Here is a 19,402-nt window from a genome sequence, read left to right as displayed (position 1 = left end):
CCACCTCAGCTTCCTGAGTAGCTGGGGCTACAGGCACACACCACCGTGCCGGGCTTACTTTTTAAAAATCTTCTGTAGAAATGGTGGTCTCTCTATATTGCCCAGGCTAGTCTTGAATTCTTGGGCTTAAGTGATCCTTCTGTCTTAGCTTCCCAAAGTGCTGGAATTACAGGTGTTGGCCACTGAGCCCAGTCTGTTGCATTCTTGAGATCACTCGTTTTTCTAAAGATACCTACATGTATCTTAGAAAGAGGTGGTTGCTAGAACAAATTATCTATAGGGTTTTTCTAATCCTCCAAGTATCAACAACAAAGGATGTCTCTTAAATTTCTTGAATAATTTTCTTCTTTAACCTCCTATCTCCCCCACCTTCCCTTCATTCTGTGTGCTTTAAGCCTGATGCACTGTCTAAACCGACTTCTCATTTTTTTAATATTACTCATAGGGCAGAGAGGGACTACAAGAACAAAGAGATACATGGGCAATAAACGTATAAAGTGAGTTTTTAAAAGACGTTTGGGGGACCACATACAATCTACATGACTTAAGTATTCAGTAAGTACAAACAATGCTTATTTCTGATGGAGAAAGCATTGTGTTCATAATGCAATCTCAATGAATATACTATTATACTTTTAAAGAGAAGGCCTTTAAGATTGATTCTAATTTCTTGGATAGCACCTCCCTTACTACCCTAAGTGGACTCAGTTTTCACCCAGACAGAAATTACTCACTATATTTCTGCTTACTGGTTAATGTAGCAGTCCCCAACCTTTCTGGCACAAGGGACCAGTTTCATGGAAGACAACTTTTCTATGGATCAAGGGGACTGAAGGATGGTTTCAGGATGAAACTGTTCTACCTCAGATCAGCAGGCATTAGATTCTCATAAGGAGCAGGTAACCTAGATCCCTCATATGTGCAGTTTACAATAGGGTTCATGCTCCTATGAGAATGGAATGCTGCCACTTATCTGACAGGAAGTGGAGCTCAGGTGGAAATGCTCGCTCCCCACACCTCGCTCACCTCCTGCTGTGCAGCCCGCTTCCTAACAGGCCACGGATCCATGCCAGTTCATGGCCTGGGGGTTGGGGACCCCTGGGTTAATAGACTTGTTTCTCCCTAGATTAGGGGAGAAATAAAGGGGTCAGAAAACTTTTCCTGTGAAGGGCCAGATAATACATATTTTGGTCTTCATGGGCCAGATAACCTCTGTTGCAGCAATTCCAAGTCTACAACTGTAATATGAAAGCAGGCATTGACAACATAGAACATAAACATAAATTTTATTTATTTACAAAAACAGGCAGGTATAGAGCTGGACTTAGCCCACAGGCGTTGGTTTGTCAACACCTGTCCTACACCAAGAATCTTAGGCTCCAAAAACTTCTTTAATTCTTGTGATACAATGGAAATCAAGTCACTATGTACTTGTAACTTCAAGTTTCAATATTTAGAACAAGTCTTTTTCTTAGTATTTGCAATGCTGTGCCAGCATTTTATATCAGAAGAATAAGGAAAATGATAGGTATAAGAAGAAAGTCTGGTTTAGAAGACAACTCTGGGGAACTGGTAAGGAAAGACAGATATCTCTACTGCTTGGCAACTATAAGAAAGATTTACATACTGATATATTTTACTGACATGGCCATCTGATTATCTAGTTCTGCATTAATAAAGTATGCCTTAGTTAATTGTTAAAGCTCCACTCCTGCTTGCTACTCTCCAAATCAGCTGAAGTTTCCAAAAGTGAATGTACAAGTTCATATTTTGCTGTTATTTCATTATCCACTCACATGTTATTTCAAAAAGACAAGTGCTTCTTACTTGGGTAAAATAATCCATAATAACAATACGGATGACAGGTAAACAAAAAGACAAGCCACAGAATGGGAGAAAATATTTCTATCTGACAAATAAGTTGTATTTAAAATATCAAAAGAACTCATACCTCAATAGTTAGAAGATCAACAACACAAGAGTCTCGCTCTGTCGCCAGGCTGGAGCGCAGTGGCACGATCTTGGCTCACTGCAACCTCCACCTCCCGGGTTTAAGTGATTCTCCTACCTCAGCCTCTCGAGTAGCTGGGACTACAGGCATTACACCACCATGCCCAGCTAATTTTTGTATTTTTAGTAGGGAAGGTCCATCTTGACTGGAATGGTCTTGATCTCTTGACCTTATGATCTGCCTACCTCAGTTAATTTTTAAAACGAATAAAGTTTTGGACACACTTTACAAAAGAAGATATATATATATGTATCTGGCCAATAAACACATAAAAAGATGATTATCTTTAGTCATAAATTTAAATTTAAACCACAATGAGTTACCAATATACCCATTATGTCTACAATTCTATAGGCCAATGAAAGCAAATGTTGGCAAGAAAGGGAACTACTGGAACTTGCTGGTGGGGATGTAGAACTGTTTTCAGAAAGACAGTTTAGAATCACAACAGCCAAAAACGGGAAACGACACCACCATTGCCAGGTGAACAGATAAGCAATATACAGCCCGCTTATAAAACAGAATTCTCAGCAGTAAGAAAGGACAAACTACTCACACATTCAAACAGCATGATGAATCTCAGAAAGCATTACAAACACTACAGGAAAAGTACACACAAAAGGCTGTATACTATATGACTGCACTTATATCAACTGATAGAAGAGGCAAATTGTAATGACAGAAAGCAGATTAGTGGTTGCCTATGACCAGAGACAGAGGAGAGATGTACTGCAACAGGGCACAGAGAATCTTGTGAAGGTGATGGAAACGCTAGCATCTTGATTAATGTATTCGAAGGTATACACATTTGTTAAAACTCTTGAATTGTACACATTTAACAGATGCCATTTATTGCACCTAAATTATATATCCATAAAATTGATGAAACAAGAAAATAAGATTGACCAGGTAAGAGTCTAATGAGCAAATAACAGCATGCAGTCAGTGAAATTGCCACCAGATGCTAAGATTTGGGGGAATTACACTGGTATTTGCTGTTCTGTTTCATGGTTTCATTTAAAAAATATTACTCATCCAAAAATTAAAAAGTAGTATATAAAAAGAAAGTTCCTCACTACCCAAAGATAGCCACTGCCAAGAGCATTTTCTGTGTTCCTCTGAACAGAATCTCCCCCCACTGAATTCTAAGCTTTTGTCCACCTAGAGACATTTTTCAGCCTCTCCTGCAGCGAGAAGTTACTACGTGATTATGTACGACCAATGAAAGGTGGGAGGAAAATGAAAGGCACATTTTCCAAATCTCACTCAGGAAGATAAAGGCTAGATGTCCTTGACCTTTTCTACTCCCTCCTCACTCCTGTTTGCTGGAAAATGCCAACTATAGCAGGTACTCTGGATCAGGCAAGAAAGCCACATGTGAAAGATAATGTAATCCATTCATCTGACAGAAATGGCTCCCATTAGACTCTCAATGGTCCTCATGAGAGAAACAGAAATTTCTCTTTTATTTCAATGACTTGGGGAGGGTCTCTCCTTGAAAGAATCTAACATATATTCCAACTAATGCATATAGTAACAGCTTTAATTTATAATCTTAAGAATGGTTAACGATAGAAAGCAGATGATCTAGTCTACTCATTCAGTGAATTATTTACAACATACTAGCAAGAGACAAATTAAATATCTGAACCTGTCCCTGTAAGTTTCTATAAAACTCCTAGAGCTGTTCAGATACCCAAAACTATTTGAAATAATATTCTAGTACTCTTCCCACAATAACAATGATAAACTTCTGAGCATTATCCAGGGGATGAAGATAAGCGTAGAGCAAATTCACCCAGGTTTATTTTTAACTTATAATATTTGTGGTCATCCTTCCAAATTCTGCATAAACTACATCTTTCCATAAAGCAATTAATAATATGTGTCAAAGCCCTAATAATGTATATTCCCCTTGACTGATAATTCCATTTCAACATTATTTATCCTAAGAAAATAATCACAGCAACTGCTCACAAAAACTTACATAATGGACATTCAGCACAGTGTTCATTACAATAGGAAATATCAGGAAACAATGTGAAGACTAACAATGGGATTAGTTAACTGGTTAAATGATATAATATTTTATCAACAATGACAGAGATGATTATCAAGCTTACAATTGCCAAGCACTGTTGTAATTGTATGCTTAATGCATATAATCCTCACAATAAACCTATGAAGTAGGCATTATTTTTGCCATCCTTTGATAAATGAGGAAACTGAGGCACAAGACAAGACAATAACTTTCCCAAGATCACATAGTGAATAAGTGGTAGAGCACAGATTTGAAGGCAAGAAGTCTGACTCAAGAGTCCACTATATTGTACTGCCTTCATGCACATCTAAGTGACAAAAAACTATGCAGCCACTTAAAAACAAGTCAAAGAGGGCAGGTGAGGGAGGTGGCTCACGCCTGTAATCCCAACATTTGAGAGGGCAAGGAGGGTGGATCATCTGAGGTCAGGAGTTCAAGATCAGCCTGGCCAACATGGTGAAACCCTGTCTCTACTAAAAATACAAAATTAGCCAGGCATGGTGGTGTGCGCCTCTAATCCCAGCAACTCAGGAGGCTGAGGCAAGAGAATCGCTTGAACGCAGGAGGCCGGAGGTTGCAGTCAGCTAAGATTGCATCATTGTACTTCAGCCTGGGCAACAGAATGAGATTATCCCAAAAAATAAATAAATAAATAAAGTCAAAGAACAGCTAATAACATGAGTAAATGTTCAGACTAAGTGAAAAAAGCAAGATACAAAACTCAAACAGTAGCACAAAAGTCACGTAACATGATCCTAACTCTATTTTTTTAAGTGCATATACATATATACATTTTAAAAGACTGGAAGGAATAAATTACAAAATACTAATAGTAGATATCTCTGAGTGATGAGATTGCAGATGACTTAATTTTCTTCATGATATTTTCCAGTATTTATCAACTTGTATTTCTATTGTAAGGATGGGAAAAGTACATTCTAATTTTACCAAAAGAAAGTAGAATATAGTCCTTAAACCTTTTAATACTTCTTTCTTTGAAATATAATGATGGCTTTTTATTGTTTCAACAAAAATAAACATTTTACATTCATTTATATATACTTTGTTGCCCCTCACCCCCCCCCCCCCCCGCCAAAAAAAATCAAAGAATAGAATTTGGTATTTTTTTGTGCTCAAAACAATAATAAAGGACAATATCAAGGTTGTTGCAAAAGGACATAACTTTTCTGTTCAAATGAATAAAAATAATCTACCATAACATAAGGAACTGAGGTATAAACTCTAAGGTCCCTTACAGTCCTCTTACTCTATATTAATAGTAACAACTTATAGCTCAAAATGCTACATAGTAGCATATACAATCTTTTTAAAACACCAAGACTAACTCCAATAAAAATCGCTGAAAGTACTGTAGATCACCCGAGTCTCTGCTTTTTAAAGTAGAAAATTTAAAAGCTTCCAAATTATGTTTCTGCTATAAATTGCTCAATAATAAAGGCAATGTTGCCAAGTTTCCTTCAATAATTCTCCAGCCAACTACATTTTCAAGTTCACAAGCTCTAGAATAAAGCAGATTACCTCAAAGAATACCTCCTTTGTCAATCTGTACACAGTTATAAAACAAACAAAAAACCTAAGGAAAATCAATTCAAACATCGCTTTTTAAAAATCAGATACATTAAGAAAATCTTAATCAGAGAAATACTACTCATGATGTAACGTGCTTTATAATTACATCTTGATAAATATAAAACCCTCATCCTCATCTCTTGTCAACTTTGTAACGGTAATTTTTAAATTTTTCACATAAAATAAAAATAATAATAATTTCATATATAGTTTCAAAGCATTTCCTCACCCCTGACCACTAATTTCATCCACAGGATAAAACCACAGTCAATGTTTCCTGTTCTATCTGATCTCACTAGAACATTTTGAGATGCTGTGTTACATATTAAAAGTGTACGTAACTACCAACTAAAATGGCATGTTTCATCACTGCATCAACTTATTAGTCTTAATTTATGAGAGGAAGCTAAGATTAGTAACAGAGAATTCCCAAATTCTATAGAAAAGATCAGCAGATATAAAATGGAACTTTAAGGCTACCTAAGTTCAGAGACTCTGGTGTGACTTAATCCGGGCATTACTAACTCACAGCTTTTTTTATTTAGAATTTTTTTCATTTAATTCAGAAAACAGCAAAAAAACCAACAAAAAATAGCAATTCCAACAAAAGACCTATCAGAAGAAAATAAACCCTTAATATGTGGTCTTTAAAATAAAGAACAACATATTAAACTGAAGAATTTGAGAAATTCTGATAGAAATATCCTTTTCCAAGATGTTAACTTCCAAAACTCATCTACCACTTAAGCCATTTGAACTCAATTATTTTTTAACTAGGTTCACATGGAAATGAAAGCTATAAATAAGAAAGGAAAACACATAAGTTTTTCCTTTTTCCTTTTTTTTTTTTTTTTTTTTTTTGATACAGGGTCTCACTCTGTCACCCAGGCTGGACTGCAGTGGTGCGACCTTGGTTCACTGCAAACTCTGCCTCCCAGGTTCAAACAATTCTCGTGATTTAGCTTCCTGAGTAACTGGGATTACAGGTTGCGCCACCACACCTGACTATTTTTTCTATTTTTAGAAGACATGGGGTTTCACCATGTTGGCCAGGCTGCTCTCAAACTCCTGACCTCAAGTGATCCGCCCATCTCAGCCTCCCAAACTGCTGGGATTACAGGTGTGAGTTTTTCCTTTTAAATTATTCCACTTATATTCAAATTCTAAAATTAACCATCACTAACAATTTTGCTTACTAAATACAGATGATACAAGCACCTTCTCCTCTGCTGAATAAGCTACTATTAAAATCCTAGTAATGCTATCTTAAGTGAATTTTTCCACGATGTCTAATGTAACCTTTTTCCATGATGTCTGGTAACCTTAAAATGAAACAGAGAAATAAGGACTCTCAGGGTTTAGTATAGGAAATGGACATGGTTATCTACTGTGACACTATAAAATAAAGATGTAGAAAACACAGTTTAGGAAAACTATGTAGGCTTGGAATTAAACAATGTCTGATTCAGAGTTTTCTTTAATCCAAAACAGCATATGGACATGTACATACACAAACATATGCACTCCAACATATATGAGGAGTATGCATATAGGTATGTTTTATATAAATTAATTATGCATATGCATGTATCTTCACATGTTAAAACTGGTTAAAATTTTTAATAGAAGAAGCTAAATTTGGAAAGAAGCAATCCTTTCTAAATATCCTACTTTTAGGGAATATCATAGCTAACTTTAACGTATTTGAGTATAAATTACCCAAATTCATTCACATATTTTCATTCACATAATTCACTGCTAATTAAAATCATGTAGAAAATTAAACCACACAACAAAAATATTCTAGCTTCTCTAATAACTGCTTTAAGTTCAGTTGTAGTTCATTTTCAGAATCTTTTTTGGCCAACTTTATAGGCTTTAAAACAGATATACACTCCATTAATTGTTTTGTGCTCATTATTACTAAGCATTCAATTTGGTAGCATTCAAATAGGACAGGGCAAGACCTAGCTTAAGGTGGCAGTTAACACAAAAGATAAAATCCAAATTTCAAGAGAATATCTTGAATATCCCCCAGCAGATGCTAAAGTAAGAGGGTTTTTAATCTTCAGAACTGGCAAGGCAGTTCATAGATAAATATTTTCAATAACTGGCATGTAATTTAGAATGAGACTTTATCATTAAAACTTGCTTAACAAGTTTTTTGTGCAAACTAAGAATTCTTATGGAAGAAAATCATCTAATATTTCCTTTTATGCTTGAGCTGATAAAAGTCTAAAACTCTGAAAGAGATTAAAAGGAAGCCTTTTATTTTAGCTGATATGCTACTATAAAGCCAATGAGGAATGAGATGGTGACTGTAATTTTATATTCACAGATTCACAAATCCTTTGGGTTAAGCAAAGAGATATAGCAATATAAAATTATTACATAACTGAATATATTTGCAACCAAAGAACTATCACTTACAACTAAAACAAGTAGCTAAATTGGTGTCTGCCTCATTCTCCCTCGAGCAGCCTCCTTATAAATTTTCTTGCCTCTCCAAATTACAAACTCAAAAGCAAAAGCATACCAAATTTAAAATGTTCTATTGTTTTCTCATTTTATTTAGAACTCACCATACATTCTAATGTTATAAATATCTTAGATTACTATTTTCAAGTGTCTGTGAGATCCACTGAAGATGGCACCTTTCATCAATATGCATACATACTTACTAATATCTCTCTACAACTGAACATTTTTACAAAAGAGGAAAAGAGTCGAACTGGTAGCATATAAAGTTTTATTAAATCCTAATTTTGGCAACTTATACCTCATATCCTTCCAGTCAAAGCAGTAACTGGATTATCATCTTCGTAGGTAAAAAGCAATTGTAACAAATAAACAAAAATCACAATGAGTAAACACTTTCAAGTGAATATTTTTGAATAACTAAATTTTCTTCATAATATTTACTTAAACCATTACTAACCTGCATTCTGAGAACAAGAAAGCCAGACTGTACAGAGACATAGAAACCAAAGTAACATGAAGTATCATCCTTAAATAATGCATAAGGCAGATATTTGAGTGGATATGTATCACTGATGTTTAATGATACCGCATCTCTGAGAATTAGTTATTCAATAATTTATATGTATGTTTATAGCTGTATTAACAAGACCAGAAATAAACTTTTTAACATTATTATGTGACATTAGTATGGATCATGATGTCCTCAAAGTACTGCATTTTGAATTATGGTAAATCCTACCACAGATGATGAACATATTGTGAAATATAGAATACCTTAAAGAAAGACTCTATAGTGACAGACAATTAGAAAATATTTTTCCCTTTCCTATAGCACATTCAAAATATTCAAAGAAATTAAAGTTTAGTAAGAATCTTTTTTTAAGTCAACATTTTCTCCTACATGGTATAAATGCCTGGGGAAAACAGAATTGAGTAGGAACATATAGTAACACTTTATCTATTAAAAATGGACATGCCCAAAAGGAAATATAGAATAAGAGTAGAAAGAAACAGAAAAGGAAAAAGCAAAAGTCACATTTTCCTATCACATTGGGCAAATCCTATACAAAAAAATGCTGCTAGGCATAGTTCCAAACTGAAGCTATCTCAAAAAAGAACTGCTTGTTGCCCGTTATCTGCTGCATTATAGATTTTGTATCATCAAGATTACATAAGGCCTGCATACCAAGTTCATCCTGCAAACTGCTACCGCCTACAGCAGATGCATTGTCATGTGATGCTTCTAAGTGGACACTCCCATTTCTCACCAGCAAGGAGGCACTAGCACTGAGCACTGCAGCCTGGGAAGGGGGGCGGGACTGGACTTTGACCTGGGTTGTGGACTGCTGGCCTTGCTGACCATCTTGAAGGCTAGGAAAAAACATGGATTGGAGAGCCATTACAGGGGAGAAAAGAGAAAACAATACCTGGAATGAAGTCAATATAGAAAACTGATTTCAAAAAGGCACTTTTTTCAATATGACCTAAGAAAGAGCCAACAAACTTCGTAAAATATACAGATTACACTGACAACTTAAATCTTCTGGCCCTTGCAAATTTGATTTGAAATTACAAATGCAGTCAACATTAAACGTACATGTTAATTGGTCTTTTACCACATCAAGCCAACTAAATTCTAGTGTAAGGAAAAGAAAGCAGCAAAAAAAGAATCATAAGTACATTCAATATATGTGTGCTGCAGGTGGTCCCCGATGGATAAGCCCTACGTTTCAGTTAAATATGCATTTTCATTTATAGCCTTGTAATGACCCTGGAATTGTGCTTTCATATATTCTGAGATCTCAAATTCACAATAAAACAAGTTTACATGCACTTGAGAACCAAAGAATCTTTATCAAATGCAACCAAAATAACAATCTTGAATAAAAATAAAATCACAAGCTAGTGCAAGAAAACCAGAATAACTGACTCAACCCAGTAAAATACAAATGGCCATGGGATATAGTCAGAAGTAGAATTAATATAAAGCGTTATCTATAACAAGCTTACATCTTTCTGAAATAAGGCCACATGATTTATGTACAAAGTATTCAACAGTTATATTCCCTTAACAAATTTTGTTATTTCCTCTTCCAAACCATATTCCAGTCTCACTTACATGGATCCATCATTTTAGAAAATCTTTAAAATAATTTGGAAACTAGTAATTTCTCAAATGATATTAGGCCTTTCTAAGTTTTATAAAAACTTTTAAATACTTGGTATTTTGAGATTAAAAATTTATTTTTTAAGAATTTTAAAAATAATGTAAATTAAGAGACTATATTCTTAATTCATTTTATACTTTCATATTTTTGATACTATAAATTTTAATATTCATAGTATAATATTTAGTCAAATTTAAACTGACAAAACTCATGAAAAAATGTTTTGAGTATAATTATTATTCTCTACATGATGTTCAATGCAACTCTGCATTCCGTCGATTGAAGTTTAACTTGAACAATCCCAGAGTTTGCAACTAAAATTATTAGACCTCTAGAACGAACAGAAGAATCCTACTTAGGATGGCCTTACTCAGTTACTTTATCATTTTTCATGAGTATCAACATCTTTCTAATCCTTTTAATTCTACATAAATGACCATGAAATAAAAGGCTATGTTGAAACTTATATATATATCTTAAGCCTGTGGTTATGGTAACAGAATACATTCTGGAACTACACTGTCTGATACAGTAGCCTGTGACTATCCAAATTAATTAAAATTTTAGTTCCTTGGTCCTGCTAATATTTCAAATGCTCAGTAACTACATAATATAGCTAGTGCTACCACAGCTAACAGCTACCAAAGTAGGCAGTAGTGAGTAGTTAGTGTCTACCATGTTAATCAGGGCAGATTATAGAATATTTCCATCATCCCAGGAAGTCCTATTAACCTGCACTACTTGAAAGATTTTTCAGGTTTCTTTTACAGCCATTGAAAAGTACACATTCTAGGCAGAGGCTAGGAATGCACACAACATATGAAAAAACTAAGCCTACACAATGTGAACTTGTCAGTCCTTACTGGCAGTATTTTAAGCCATAATGATAACAGTATTTATTTAATTATTTATTCAAACTGGAATATTTGTAGAATAGATATAAATCAAGAGATAGTCTTGGGAACTAATATAATCAGATAGGTTTTTTATCTTCCATATGTACATAATTTATGTTACTCTTCCTCAGAATCTATCTAAACTTATCCACAAACCTTACCAAAAAGGACAAATTTCACGAGGAAGAAAATACTGAGGAAAAAAAATGTTTAAGTAGTTCAAGTACCATGTCTCTGTGTCCTTTCAGATTCAGAAGACAGAGAATTTTAGAAAATATGTACTCAACGAATTTTTCTATCAATTTTTTCACTTGACATCATAAGCCAAGTTGCCATATGGCAGCTAGACATATTTTAGCATGAAGGTATTAGAGTATATGCTCATTGTCGACATGGAGATGCACAATGGATATCTAATACACGAAAATGTTTTTAAGATATTAGACAATGCATAAAAATCAACTCCAGAATTAAAATAAATAAAGAAAATTAGCCAGAATCCATGTGATTATAAACATCAGGTTTTTAACTATCAAAGGCCAGTAATAAAATGTTAATGTCTCTTGAATTCCTATTTTCACAATCCTTTAATGAAAGCAAAAAAGTCCATTATTTTCACGTAACTTGTCACAAAACATATTCCTGGAGGACTGCACTTTATCCTAAACTGATAACTGGTACAAATAAATCTTTTTATACACTTTCAACTCTATATCAAAACTGCCAGTTTGAGGAAGGGTAGCAACTATTCTATAACACTGCAAAAGAAAAGGTAGGAATTTAGGACTAAAACTATCAGCTATCATTAGCATCGCTGACATGCAATCTTAATTGTTAACATTTCTCATACGAATGAGTGAAAAATAGGTGGTCTTGGTCTTTCCTTCTTCTGTATCACTTAATTGGCACCTGACACATTCTGCTTATACTGCTAGTTATCTTTCTATGTGTCTCCCCAACTAAAATGTAAAGTTTAAGAGTATGATTACATTATTCTTATGTATCTCTAGATTCTGAAAAACCAAAAAGAGTGTTTTGAATAAAGTACAAAAAATAATAGTTGGTGGATTCATTTCTGAGCACCACAAAGGGACCCCATGAACTCCTAATCATGAGCTCTCAGTTATTACTATAATCTTATTTTATTACAGATTTTTCAATCTTGTATTTTAAAAAATAAATCTAAGAATTTAGATTTATAAAGCTTTTTTCTATTGATAAAGCTTTTTCCCCCCTTCTGTGAAACGCACTAATGATTCCATTCCATTCCATTAACTATAATTAAAGATATCATATTTAGCATGATAAATGTAGAACTCTTAATATTTGTATTATAAATATTTGTCTTTTTTAGGCCAACTAACTGGGAAGAATTAGCAAAGGCCTACAAAACCTACCTATAAAGTTAACAATTTTTTAAATAAAATAAAATTCAGAAAATAATTCTGAAACAGTATATTCTTATAAGCGTTATAAAATAAATGCAAATTCTCTTTGTAAGAAAACTGATAATTCACTCCCAATCCTTGGGGACATATATTTTTCCAAGTGGCCCTTCAGATGGTCACTTACTTATTAATTAAAGTTTAAAATAAATTAGTATATTTACTAGTATTTATATGGTACTTGTAATGAAAGTGTAGCCACATCTATTCCATTTCTTTTTGACAATTTTTCCAAATTTTAAATGACATATCATCTTATATTTATTTAAAGATGAGATTGGCCAGGTGCAGTGGCTCACGCCTATAATCCCAGCACTTTGGGAGGCCGAGGCAGGTGGATCACGAGGTCAAGAGATCGAGACCGTCCTGGTCAACAAGGTGAAACCCCGTCTCTACTAAAAATACAAAAATTAGCTGGGCATGGTGGTGCGTGCCTGTAGTCCCAGCTACTCGGGAGGCTGAGGCAGGAGAATTGCTTGAACCCAGAAGGTGGAGGTTGCAGTGAGCCAAGATGGTGCCATTGCACTCCAGTCTGGGTAACAACAGCAAAACTCCATCTCAAAAAAAAAAATTAAAAAAATAAAGATGAGATTACTATTCCGTAACTCACACTGAGGAATAATACCAATATACTTTACCTGAATATTATAATTACAAAACATGATTTTAACAAATTGGTGTTTCTCCCTAATTCCCCACGGCTAAATTTTTACTTTACCCATGATAAAGTCAGCTTATTTAAGATATATGCAAGCTTTGTATGAGGAATATCCTGGACCCTCCATAAAAATTACAAGCTGATTACTAAAAGACTACTTTTCAAAAACTATAATGTGAACTCTTTAAAAATAAGTAGTACACAACATCCTCATTTGAATGGTGATGGATTTAAAACACCAGAAAAACATGGGAAAAGTGTGTATGATTCACTAGAGTTAGAACACCGCTCTATAATATTCCACCTGGTAGAGGACAAAAATAATTTGTCTACATATGTTTGCTGAGTGGTATCCAGCAGGCTCATTAGTGGCAAAGAATAAAATAATTTTTAAAGACTAAAAAGTGAAAGTTTAAAAAAAAGATTAAGATATATAAACATGGAGTAAGAAAGCAAAGTTGTATTTGGCAAGTATTATTCAAGGGGCAAAAAGAAGAGGTTAGAAACAAAATAGAACAAGTAAAATAAAATGCTAAGCTCTTTCTGCATGTTGAAACTATGCCCCAAATCCATCAGCAGAAAGAAAAGTTATTTCAGGCAGGAAAAGACAAGCTAGAAAGGAAAAAAAGAGGCAGGAAAAGGCAAGGCAGAAAGGAAAAAGAACAAGAGGGCTCACAAAGAGCAAAGGGCTTAGAAAAGGTTTCTAGAACAAGTGTTTCTTTTAAATTGATGGTCTTCTCATTTTTATATTTTAAATATCAGCTTAATTAATCCATATACTTTTTATAGAATTTTGTCTTATTGAAGAATTAATTAGGAACATGATCTATGAAAGACAAAGTTCATTTTTTTTTTCTGAGATGAAGTCTCCCGCTGTCACCCAGGCTGGAGTACAGTGGCGCGATCTTGGCACACTGCCACCTTTGCCTCCTGGGTTCAAGCGATTCTCTAGCCCCAGCCTCCTCAAGTAGCTGGAACTACAGGCACATGCCACCATGCCCAGCTACTTTTTTTTGTATTTTTAGTAGGGTCGAGGTTTCGCCATGTTGACCAGGCTGGTCTCGAACTCCTGACCTTAGGTGATCGGCCCATCAGCCTCCCAAAATGCTGGAATTACAGATGTGAACCACCATACTGGGCCTTTTAAAAAAAAAATTTTAAGGAGTTTTAATTGAGCAATGAACAATTTGTGGATTGGGCAGCCCCCAGAATCACAGCACATTTAGAGAGATTCCAGGGGTACCTCGTTAAAGACAAAGTTCTTGACTGTAATGTTAAATCTAGGAAAACAAGCAAGTCTTAAATCTCAGGGGAGTATGAAATAAAATATTTTAAAGAAACAAAGATTTTTACTTGTTTCAAGAACAAGGTTCTAACAAGAGAAGGAGGTTATCTCTTCCAACCCACCAAGCACTCAACAGCAGTTATTTCATCAAATGCTCTTCCTTTTGAATTTAAAATTAAAATGTACCCAGAAAATAATTTGTAAAATCATACTCTGGGACACAGAGGCTAATAAAATATTTCGTATAATATATGCACTGCTTAAGCAAGCATATATAAAGTATTTATATCCATTTTATAGGCAGAGCACAGTGGCTCACGCCTGTAATTCCAGCACTTTGTGAGGCCAAAGCGGGCATATCACTTGAGGTCAAGAGTTCAAGACCAGCCTGGCCAACATGATGAAACCCCATCCCTACAAAAATTAGCCGGGCGTGGTGGTATGCGCCTGTAATCCCAAGCTACTCAGGAGGCTGAGCCAATACAATCACATGAACCTAGGAGGCAGAGGTTACAGTGAGCTGAGATCAAACCACTGCACTCCTGCCTGGGCAACAGAGTATCTCAAAAAAAAAAAAAGTATTTATGACCATTTTTGTATTCTTAAAATAAAGTTCAAGTCTTTGGATGGATTTTTATATTTCTAATTCAGGGCATGGATTCATCAGATTTCATGTAATTAAGAATAAAGTAGTTACTACAATTTTAATGAAAAATTATCCACAATGTTATGAATGGATGCTTTCTTAGGACTACTGGAAAAAGTAATAATGTTTTTGTTTACTACACTACAGAGCTTGAAAAACAAAGACATACATATAAATATGTATTGACCTCTCCAATTGACCACACTTCACAGAAGTTATATATGTTAGTTCTGTCATTTACCAGATCCTGGTGATTATAAAAGGCACAAGTTTTAATCAATATAAAATAAAATATATAATATTTTAGTGAAATAAAATAATCAAACTGGCTCATCAAGTTGAAGTCAGTTATCGGTTATTCCTCAACAAGCTCACCACTCAGTTTGTATTTTTTTATACTGTATTAAATACTGTTGAAATATTGAGGAAAATGTTGCAATATTATTATTAATTTGGAGTGGGAGAAGAAAAAAGGAAAGCTGACTAAGGCCCACTATATACATCCTATAACTGCCCTCAAGTGATTTTGCAACTTAAAATTGACTAAACCAATCTGATCACTTTGTTTAAATAGTGCAACACAAAGCATGCATAATGCAACAGGCTCACGGTCACATGCAGAAAAAGCTGAAAAGAGCTTAAATGTATAGGAAAGAAACAGAAAGGAAAAGAAAAACAAAGCTCTTCAAATGCTTTCTTGGAACTGACCGAACAGATTAGTAAGGCTGTTATATGCATGCTAAACTTGGTGGAATTGAAAATACCATACCTTAGGGGTGATCCGATGAGCAATGTAGGAGGGGTAGGGTTACTCCCTGCATTGTGCCGGCGCCGTACTGCCTGGCGCCTAAATGTGCTGCGTTCACGACGAAATGACACTGCCTCCTCGCTGGCTTGTGCTGCTGCATCAAGACAGACTTAGGTCAAACAGGAGCCTAGGTCAGAGATGTAAATAGCAGCTGAGCCTGGCTTTCCCTTGACTTCCCACCCTCATGGGTAAAGTGGACTTGTCTAATTAATCCAAACTGGTTTCATATGAATACTGTCAATCTATCATATCAGGCAATACACAAAAGGTTTCTGGCATTTATTTAAAGAAAATTTCTTCTTTAAAAGTAATGTTTTTCACCTATTATCTAGCCTCTCCATTTTCTTTTCAACCTCGGTTTCCTACTTTTTAAGATCACTGTTGTTTTAAATCTTTTCCTGAAAGTCTCATTTATTTTGGTCCCATATTCCTCTCTTCCCCCGTTAATTATATCAACCTTAAAAGTACAGTATTTATTAGTTTCCTAATGGGAATAAGGAATTGCTTTCTTACATTCATGAGTAAAGTAAAAGCAGCAAAGACAGTATATTTTGCTGTTGATAACAAGGAGTAAGGCAGTAAGTTTACCTCACAGTACCCTGTGCCATAACTTTGGCAGCATTAAATGAGACCTCTGGCTGTAAAGTTGCAAAACCAGTGTGTTAATTCAACAAGCATGAACATATCTTACTGTAAGATGCTTTTTTACCATCAAACTTTATTCAACTCCACGCCCTGGCTCTGGTCCTCTCAACTTTAGGAAGCAAATATTGGCTAAACGGCAAGTATAGCAACTTACCAGCTTCATCTGGAAGCAATAAAGTACAAACTAAAGCCAAGCATACAACATGAGAATACCACAACAATGGCTTAACAGAACTACATATATCTTACAAAACCACACCAATTGACTGATTTGGGTTTCTAAAACAAAATGTAAAATGATTTTCATCCATGTGAATATAAGACAAAACAGTGTGATCTAAATAATTCGGGAATCATTTTGCTTTTGAGAAAGGGCATTTTGATGCTATATATGAATAAAAACACAAGTTAGTACAGAAACATTCTTTCTAAACATGAAATTTCCTTTAAATTCCTTTACTTGTAGGATAAAACTCCATGTATACAAAAATTATATATGGCCTATAAGAACAAATGATGCGATTAAATCTGATCATCTACAATTTCTGTACAATGTGGTAGCCATTAGCCATATGTGGCTATTTATACTTAAAATTAAATAAAAATAAAAAGTTCCTGAAGTTCATGAACCATACGTCAAGTGCTCAGCAGCTACGTGTAGCCAGTGGTTACCATTACTGGACAGTGCAGATACAGAAAACTTCCGTGATCAAAGTAGTACTGAACAGTGCTTATCTAGAAAGATAAGGTTGTCTTTTTGCTACCACAGCTACAAGGCATATTACATACTTTGCCAATTCCTGACAACCGTGACTTCAATGAAATGAAAATGCAATCAGCATTGCCACAAAGGAGAAAACATGTATTAGGGCAGGGCAATCAATGAAGGAAGGATAAAATAAAGCAGAGAAGAAAACAAGCCAATTTAGGGAAGAAATAAAAAATTAGGTGAGCAATTGGTATACCTGCTAACAGTTCTTAGACATCTATAAGGCTTAATTTAAATTCCTCAGGTTATGGAATTTAAATCACTATTTAAAAACTCAATTCAAGAATCATTTTGTGAAATATTAAGATTTCTGGCCGGGCGCGGTAGCTCACACCTGTAATTCCAACACTTCAGGAGGCAGAGGCAGGTGGATCACAAGGTCAGGAGTTCAAGACCAGCCTGGCCAACACGGTGAAACCCTGTCTCTACTAAAAAAAAATACAAAAATTAGCTGGGCATGATGGTGTGTGCCTGTAGTCCCAGCTACTCAGGAGGCTGAAGCAGGAGAATTGCTTGAACTCGGGAGGTGGAGGTTGCAGTAAGCCGAGATCGCGCCACTGCACTCCAGCCTAGCACATGGCAACCGAGTGAGACCCTGTCTCAAAAAAAAAAAAAAAGCTCTTCTTGAATCATTTAACGTTACAGAAGAAAAACAGTAACAAAAAAAAATTTAATTTTTTAACAACAGAACCAGAGAGGAGGAAGAAAATATTTTAAAAACTGGTTTTGGAGTTGACATTTTGACACTGCTTAAAACCCAATTAACTAATTCAACAGTAACAGCATAAAATACAGATAGTGAAAAATTAGCACTCTAGTACAACCAAACATTATGAATGTATAGGTAAAACAGAAAAAAACATTTAAGCAATTCAAAAACCCGAATGACAAGACATAAAATACTTCTGAGGATATATATCCAGAGAGTTGTATATTTTTAAATGTATTTTTTCAAAATTACAAGCCTTGACTTTCTAAGCATTTATTTGTGTTAAAAAGACTGATTTCACAATCATAATAAGTTTAAGAAGAACCTTCAGGCTGGGCACAGTGGCTCACACCTGTAATCTCAGCACTTTGGGAGGCTGAGGTGGGTGGATCACTGGAGGTCAGGAGTTCAAGACCAGCCTGGCCAACATGGCGAAACCCTGTTTCTACTAAAAATACAAAAATTAGCAGGCGTGGTGGCAGGCACCTGTAATCCCAACTACTCAGGAGGCTGAGGCAGGAAAATCACTTGAACACAGGAGACGGAGGATGCGGTGAGCCGAGACTGTGCCACTGTACTCCAACCTGGGCAACAGGAACGAAACTCCATGTCAAAAATAAATAAATAAATATGAAAATAATAGGAACCTTCAGATAATTTAGCTTTTTATTTTTGTTATTCTGATGGAATCACTCAATTAGGTTTAAGCATTTACTAAATGCCCAAGTTCAATTCATGAGTATATCAAAAATAACCTCTGATATTTTAGACAGCTGTGATCTGGTCCATCCCTGAAGATAAAGAAAGTAAAATCCATAATAAACACCTCCCACCTCAGGAGTTACTTCCCATTTACCTCATTGAGATAAGAAAATTCTACATGTTCAAGCCAAATTATTTTAGTGCAACTATTAATTTTTTTATGGTGGTATTATAATTACAGACTATCAGCTGGGTTTCCTCTCTGAATGAAAGCAGAGAAAGCATTAAAGGCATTAATATACTGCTAGAATGGCTGGGATGCCCCAAAGAGGAAAATTTAATGAGGTATTAGGGAATGGCTATCCAAATTCTATCTCAAAAATTCGAAGTTGTGAGTATAAATATGCACAGATAAAGATGCTACTTAAAAATGATGTCAATAATATACCTGATTAATTTGTGAAATAATTCATATGTAATAAGTTACTTTCTAGTTGTCATGTACTGCTATGACTGGCATCTTGCAATAGCTCAATTTTAATTAAATT

The 19,402-nt window shown here is 34.9% G+C and overlaps 1 protein-coding gene across 8 annotated transcripts in view; it reads right to left on the bottom strand.

Moving 5' to 3' along the window:
• The window catches only part of PCNX1 (pecanex 1), a 201,812-nt gene that overhangs the window by 105,965 nt on the left and 76,445 nt on the right, over positions 1-19,402 (bottom strand). For 2 of the 8 annotated variants that reach the window (XM_002754063.6, XM_078335275.1), the window contains exons 7-8: positions 15,991-16,123; positions 9,310-9,494 (exon numbers count right to left, since the gene is read on the bottom strand). The exons of 2 other annotated variants lie outside the window; for them this stretch is intronic. In XM_002754063.6, coding sequence (XP_002754109.1) covers positions 9,310-9,494; positions 15,991-16,123 — 318 coding nt within the window. The remainder of the gene's footprint in view (positions 1-9,309; positions 9,495-15,990; positions 16,124-19,402) is intronic. 4 more of the 8 variants (XM_035260872.3, XM_035260873.3, XM_009006266.4 and 1 more) reach the window with 3 other exon arrangements.

The sequence above is a fragment of the Callithrix jacchus genome, chromosome 8 (genome assembly GCF_049354715.1).
Source record: "Callithrix jacchus isolate 240 chromosome 8, calJac240_pri, whole genome shotgun sequence".
NCBI lineage: Eukaryota > Metazoa > Chordata > Mammalia > Primates > Cebidae > Callithrix > Callithrix jacchus.
This window is presented reverse-complemented; position numbering and strand designations above follow the sequence as displayed.